At 53.7% G+C, this 6,867-nt stretch overlaps 1 protein-coding gene across 2 annotated transcripts in view; it reads left to right on the forward strand.

Moving 5' to 3' along the window:
* Positions 1-6,867, forward strand: part of OAT (ornithine aminotransferase) — a 14,616-nt gene that overhangs the window by 3,511 nt on the left and 4,238 nt on the right. The window contains exons 2-8 of one of the 2 annotated variants that reach the window (XM_015557184.1): positions 877-960; positions 1,758-1,985; positions 2,883-3,107; positions 3,417-3,512; positions 4,591-4,718; positions 5,517-5,639; positions 6,324-6,452. In XM_015557184.1, coding sequence (XP_015412670.1) covers positions 1,787-1,985; positions 2,883-3,107; positions 3,417-3,512; positions 4,591-4,718; positions 5,517-5,639; positions 6,324-6,452 — 900 coding nt within the window. In that variant the 5' untranslated portion in view covers positions 877-960; positions 1,758-1,786. Of the gene's footprint in view, positions 1-861; positions 961-1,757; positions 1,986-2,882; positions 3,108-3,416; positions 3,513-4,590; positions 4,719-5,516; positions 5,640-6,323; positions 6,453-6,867 lie in introns of those variants that run through there. The other variant, XM_006754942.2, reaches the window with a different exon arrangement.

Consider the following 6,867-nt stretch of genomic DNA (forward strand, 5'->3'; position numbering starts at 1 on the left):
CGCTTTGGCCCCTGGAGTGTGGCTCTTCCTAAGCCTTAGGAGTCCCCTCATTAAGTTGATAACAATGTACCTACCTGTATAGTTTAAGTTTAAAAAATTTGGCTCAAAAGAAATTTCAGTTGTCGTCCTGTTGGTATTTGGCTGTTGGCGAAGGAGTTTGCCGACCCCTGGCTTAGTCTCTTCAGGGCCGATGTCGCTTCCTGCTGCTGCCCGCGCTCCTCGCGAGCCCCACGCCCGCGTGTCCTGGACTGAGCAGCTATATTTTGTGTAGCTGTTTGTTGTTGAGACGCCATTTGACAGACGGTGCTCACGGAAGGCCCAGACCAGTGAATGTTAGGCAAGGTTACTGTCCCTTTAAGGAGCCTAGTGGGGTTCTGGGGGGGCGGGGGCAGGGCCTGTGACAGAAGGTGGCAAGGTGACCTGGGAGTCTTCAGGAGGTTTAGGTGGTGAGTTCTGTGGAGGAGGGTGAAAAAACTCATCTGGGTAGTATTTCTGCGGAGATAAAACTAATGGTTATCTCCAAAGACTGGAATTGCTGGTAATTGTGTTTCTAATTTTTTAATCAGTAGAAACATCTTACTCTTATTAAAAAAATCTCTAGTTTAAAAATAGAAGCCTGCCCTAACCGGTTTGGATCAGTGGATAGAGCTTCGGCCTGCGGACTGAAGGGTCCCAGGTTCGAGATCCAGCTGCTTCCTGCACGCCCCCTACTGGGGATGCAGCCCACAGCTGGTTTCCGAGCCCTGCCTTGGAAGGGATCTGATGACCTGTGGGTGCATGGGACACGCTCAGCCCCCTGAGCCCCCGGCCGGAGCAGGCTAATATAAGGGGGGACCTTCTCCTCAGTCACGCTTACAATTCTGCATTTTATTTCAGGGATTATTGGACCCAGCAGACCATCCCTGGATCCAGGTTAACAGTCTGCATTTCCATCTGAACCGCGGGAAGAAAGGGTAGCTGGTGAGTGTGGCGGCTGATTCCTGACCACGCTGGGCTGTGGGGTGTGCCCAGTGAGAGGGGAGCGAGTCAGGGTCCACGTGTAAGTTTTGCTGATTTGGCCGCTCACTGAGGGCTGGACTGTCGTGCCCCCACATAAGTGCCTCTGAAAGGCTGCTCAGCCTGTGAGGCTGGCACCAACCCTTTCGTCTGCCGGTGCCTCCACGTGGCTGACCCTGCAGAGTGGGTTCTTGTCCCTGATGTCCTCTCAGCACCGACGACTTAAAGCGGGTGCGTGTTTACCACAGAATGGCCAGGCGGCTCAGAGGCCGTGATTGAGCAGTGCCGGCCCCGCATTGTTTCTCTCGCTCTTCGCACTCCAGCCCGTAGCACAGCGTGTCCATCCCACCCCTGGCGCTTGTCAGGTGTGACTCAATATTTATATCCTGCTCCCTTGTTTACCTTCAGGCTTCCCGCCACTGAGTTTTAGAGAGAGTAGAAGGGAGGGAGTATGGTGGGGTGGGGTGGGGGAATGGGGAGAGAGAGAGAAACATTGACGTGAGAGAGACACATCGGTCAGTGCCCCCCGCACACTCCCTGACCAGCCGGGGATGGAACCTGCCACCCAGGTACGTGCCCTTGACTGGGAATCCCAACCTCAACCCTTTGGTGCGCAGGCCGGCACTCTAACCATTGAGCCACGGCCAGGGCTCGCTCACTTCTTGGTTTCTCGGTAGACTGTGGCAGGTGCTCAGTAACTTGGTGAGTCAGCACACCCAACTCAGGAGACTCTTACCTCGTGCCTTCTGTTCCTTCGGCAGGTCGGTGGGATTCCTGCTCCACGGACACGATGCTTTCCAAGCTAGCTCGTCTGCAGACGGTGGCGGGGCTTTGTCGGGGCGCCCACACGTCAGTGGCTTCTGCTACATCGGTGGCGACTAAGAAGACGGTCCAAGGCCCTCTATCCTCTGATTACGTTTTTGAACGGGAATCCAAGTATGGCGCTCACAACTACCACCCCTTACCGGTCGCCCTGGAGAGAGGGAAAGGCACGTTTCGAATTCATCCAGAATCGCTCCTTTTTCGCGGTGAAACCTTGTGTAGAAATGGCTCTTACATTTTCTCAGTGTGTGTCTTCCCAGAGTCCTTTAACTTGTCGATTGCAGATGAGGTTGAAGGTTTATTGGGTGTCTCGGCGCTCGCTGGGCTAGGTGCTGTGGGACACAAAGATGACCTCGGTTGTCCTTGTGGGCGGCTCTGGCCGGCAGAGGGGAAGGTACTGAGTGAGGCACTGGAACGGCCGCCGCTGCCCTTTCCCTTGTCGCTGGGCATGAGTTTACACTTAAGGAAGGAACGCTGCCACTGTCGGAGGAAGAATTTCCTTCTGCCAAGTTTTCCGTCACCGCTGCCCTCCCCGCAGATACCTGGGAGTTCCGGTTTCTCCGTCCTTGCCGACACTGGTTCCCCTTTTTACAAATTATAACCATCTCACCAGTGTGAAAGACTACTGTTGTGCTTGCTTAAAACATATGTTTTTATTGATTGTTAGAGAGAGAGGGAGAGGGAGAGAGATAGAAACATCAGTGATGAGAGAATCATCGACTGGCTGCCTCCTGCATGCCCCCTACTGGGGATGGAGCCGCAACCCCAGCAGGTGCCCTGACTGGGAATCGAACCAGCGACCTCCTGGTTCATGGGCTGATGTTCAACCCCTGAGCAATACAGGCCGGGCGTGTGTGTGTGTGTGTGTGTGTGTGTGTGTGTTGTTTGTTCATTTGTTTATTTTGCTTTTTTAATTGATTTCAGAGAGGAAGGGAGAGGGAAAGATAGAAACATCAATGATGAGAGAGAATCACCTCCTGCACACTCCCTGATTTTCTAAAGTCTTTTGTGTTTTATATTCTGCGCTTTGTGATTTCTCTAAAGTGACGTCCCTGTCACCTTAGGCATCTACCTGTGGGATGTGGAAGGCAGGAAGTACTTTGATTTCCTGAGCGCGTACAGCGCCGTCAACCAAGGGCACTGCCACCCAAAGATCGTGGACGCCCTGAAGAGCCAGGCGGAGAAGCTGGCGCTGACCTCGCGCGCCTTCTACAACAACGTGCTGGGCGAGTACGAGGAGTACGTCACGAAGCTCTTCAACTACCACAAGGTCCTCCCCATGAACACAGGTGAGGGCCCGTGTTCTGTGTTAGCCAAGAGGACGGTCGCATGTTCTGAGCATATAGAGCAGCGGTTCTCCACCTCCTGGCCCTTTAAATACAGCTCCTCATGCTGGGACCCAACCATACAATTATTACCGTTGCTACTTCATCACTGTCATGTTGCTACTGTGATGAATCGTAATGTAAATATCTGATCTGCAGGATGGTCTTAGGCGACCCCTGTGAAAGGATCGTTCGACCACCAAAGGGGTTGTGACCCGCAGGTTGAGAACCGCTGGTCTAAAGCATTTACTAACGGGACGTTTTCTCTCGTAGGAGTGGAGGCCGGAGAGACGGCTTGCAAGCTTGCACGGCGGTGGGGCTACACCGTGAAGGGCATCCCCAAGTACAAGGCCAAGATCGTGTTCGCAGGTGCGTGCTGCTCCGCGTTCTGCGCTTCGCACACACAGTGCTGTTTGCCATTGAACTCACTGGTGAGATGCTGTAATGTGTTTGTTCATACAGGATAGGACACAGTGTTTGTTGAATGTTACATAAAAATTTTCTTTTCTTGGGTTTATTTCCAAATATTTGTTCACATATGCGATTTTTCTTTCCTAAATAACTTCCTACTCCTCTCTCCCTCGGGTGAGTGACTTTATGATTGATTTCTCATCTGCGGGCTCGATCCCCTGTAGGGGGAGGCAGGAGGCAGCCAATCAATGATTCTCTCTCCTCATTGATGGTTCTCTCTCTCTCTCTCTCTCCCTTCCTCCCTGAAATCAATAAAAATATATAAAGTGACACATCACCATTTAAACAAAAAGTGGGAGACCCTCCAAGGCTCTCTCTCACTCTGCGTTGTTTTTCTTCCTTCCTTGCATTTCCCCAGTGCGGGGAGCTCACACACGCGCTGTATGTTGTGGTGTTTCTCGCCTGCTAGAGCGTGCGCCCCTGGGCCGGCAGGAGTCACGTCTCCATACTGTCTTTCTAAACCCCCAGAGCAGCCACGCAGGTGGCCCTCTCCCTTCCTCATGAGCTGCGTGAGGGCGGGATGCTCCTGTGCAGGGCAGGTGGCTGTTGCCGGGCACAGGTTCTACCAGGAAGGCACGGTGACAGTGCACCGCCTGGGGCGTGTGCCGTCCATCCTGCAGAACAGCCAGCCTGTGGCCTGGACGCCGAGAGGAAAACTGGGAACCTCGTGGAGGCTGTTCTCGCACACCGTTCCCACAGACGCGCGGGGGTTGGGAAGTCGCCGGAGGCCTCCATGGGGCGGGGTAGTTGAGGAGAGGAGGCCCGCGGGCTGCATTGCGCTGGGAGTCAGGGAAGTGCCCGCATGGCATTCGCAGGGACTCTGGTGTCCCATGAGCCATGGGGTCCATACCAGGTTTTGTAACAAGTGGAAGCTCTCAAAGCAAAGCCTTGGTTTTCAAAACTCCAACTTCCTAAGGCATTTTGGGGGCTGCTCTTTAAATGTGGGTGATTGATGTAATCACTGTTTCTCCTCTAGCTGGAAACTTTTGGGGCAGGACTATGTGTGCCATCTCCAGCTCCACGGACCCCAGCAGCTACGACGGCTTTGGCCCCTTCATGCCTGGATTCGAGATCATTCCCTACAACGACCTGCCTGCTCTCGAGGTACCGGCCGGCGTCCGTGCTGTCGCACTCAGTAAATGGGCTTAGACTCGGGGAGTGTGTGAGTGACACGTGGACATGTGACTAAGGAAACCGGTCTCGTTTCGCCAGGCCCGGACTCGGGCTCTCTGTGATGGTCCGTAGTGTCCAGTGTGGGGACATCGAGGTCCGGGGTCTAACCGACAGCCAGCCACCCCCTTAGGTGTGTCCTGTGTGCACGCTGCCTAGAGAGTATACGCTTAGTTACTGGGTAAAGCCACCCAGTTTCCAGCCAGTGTTTTCAAGTGAGTGGAGGACTTGTGAAATGAAAAGATGCACTGAAAATGGCTTTTAAAAAGGCCATTTTCTCAAATTTTAGTTACATTTTACTATATAAGAAAATGTAGGATAGAATAGTTTAAAGGTGAAGTATTTGAGTTTTTGGTAATTGAATATCAGAAACGTTATAGTTTGAAGTCAGAATATAATTTAGTGCGAAAACGTAATTTGTATACTTCAGGGGTCCTCAAACTACGGCCCGCGGGCCACATGCAAATACAAATATTGTATTTGTTCCTGTTTTGTTTTTTTACTTCAAAATAAGGTATGTGCAGTGTGCATAGGAATTTGTTCATAGTTTTTTTTTAAACTATAGTCCGGCCCTCCAACGGTCTGAGGGACAGTGAACTGGCCCCCTGTTTAAAAAGTTTGAGGACCCCGGTATACTTATTCTCTACAGGAAGCTATGTGTGCACCGTGTGAATTCCGATGTTAAATGGTCAGAAAGGAAGTGGCTGACGTGTGCTTCCATGTTGTTTGCAGCGTGCTCTTCAGGATCCAAACGTTGCTGCGTTCATGGTCGAACCCATTCAGGGCGAGGCGGGCGTCATTGTCCCCGACCCAGGCTACCTGATGGGTGTGCGCGAGCTCTGCACCAGGCACCAGGTGGGCGCCCCTGCCTCACCCCCTTTCCCACCTCCCCCTTTCTCACCTCACCTGCCTGCATCACAGGGTTCAGCTGACGGGGGATACGTGCAGAGATTGCCTGACTTTCCCTAGTGGGAGACGTCCTTTCTGGAGCTTCAGAGCTCTGAGCGGCCTGCATGAGCCACTGGTACTGGCTGTGGGAACCGGCGGACCCTGGGCCGCGGAGCTGCAGCCTCCTGTCCCCCTCCCCCCACCCTTCCCCTTCCAGCACTTGCCCCCGATTCCTCCCAACCTTTGTCCTCTGTGCCAGCATTCACATTCTCTCCGCCTCTCCCCCCAAACTAGTAAATATTTAATAGGAAGTTGATGTTTAATAAATGCTGGTGGAATAAACAAGTGAATTAATTGTTTCTAGAGATTAGTTCTATTCAGAAACCCCTGCAAAGGCCTTACCTGGCATTAGTTCCTCTCCTGCCTGTGGGACCGAGCAGACCGGCCTCTGGGCTTGTGTCCTGACTGGGAATGGAACTGGCAACCTTTCTGCACACAGGACAGTGCCCAGCCCACTGAGCCACACCGGCCAGGGCTCATAGCACACTGTTGACATTGCTTGGCTGATGACAGCATTTTCACAAAGCTCATCTGTGTGGGGAAAAGGGAAATGAAATTGATGATTAACGTCGGTGTGTGGTTTTCCGATAGGTGCTGTTTATTGCCGATGAGATCCAGACGGGACTGGCCAGGACTGGTCGATGGCTGGCGGTCGACCATGAAAACGTCAGGCCTGACCTCGTCCTCCTGGGCAAGGCCCTTTCCGGCGGCCTGTACCCTGTAAGTGCGCGAACCCTCTGCTCCCTCGGCTCACGGGTGCCGTGACTGCAGCCGATGGTGACGACGGTGCTTTCTCCCTGTGGTCGGGTTCACGTGGAGCCGTCGGTCCCCTAGAATCCGGTCAGCTCCACGGGCGGCCCCCGGTTAATTTAACTGCAGAACCGGCGGCCTGGGCTTGGCTCCGGCGTCGGCTTTGGATGGACATGGTGCTGCAGAAGCGTCCCTGGCCCCATCCTCATGGTCAGAAACAGCGTTACCGGTTGTTGAATGCCACGACCGCGTCATGTAGAGAGGAGGAGAGAGGCCTGCTCCTGGGTGTCTGTCCCTCACAGCCGCAGTCTCTGGGTGGGAGGGCGTGAAGGGCGCGCAGGGTGGTGGGGGCACTGCTTCCTAAGCAGTGAGAGAGCCCCCCCCC

Source organism: Myotis davidii, unplaced genomic scaffold (genome assembly GCF_000327345.1).
Source record: "Myotis davidii unplaced genomic scaffold, ASM32734v1 scaffold72, whole genome shotgun sequence".
In the NCBI taxonomy this organism is placed as follows: Eukaryota; Metazoa; Chordata; class Mammalia; order Chiroptera; family Vespertilionidae; genus Myotis; species Myotis davidii.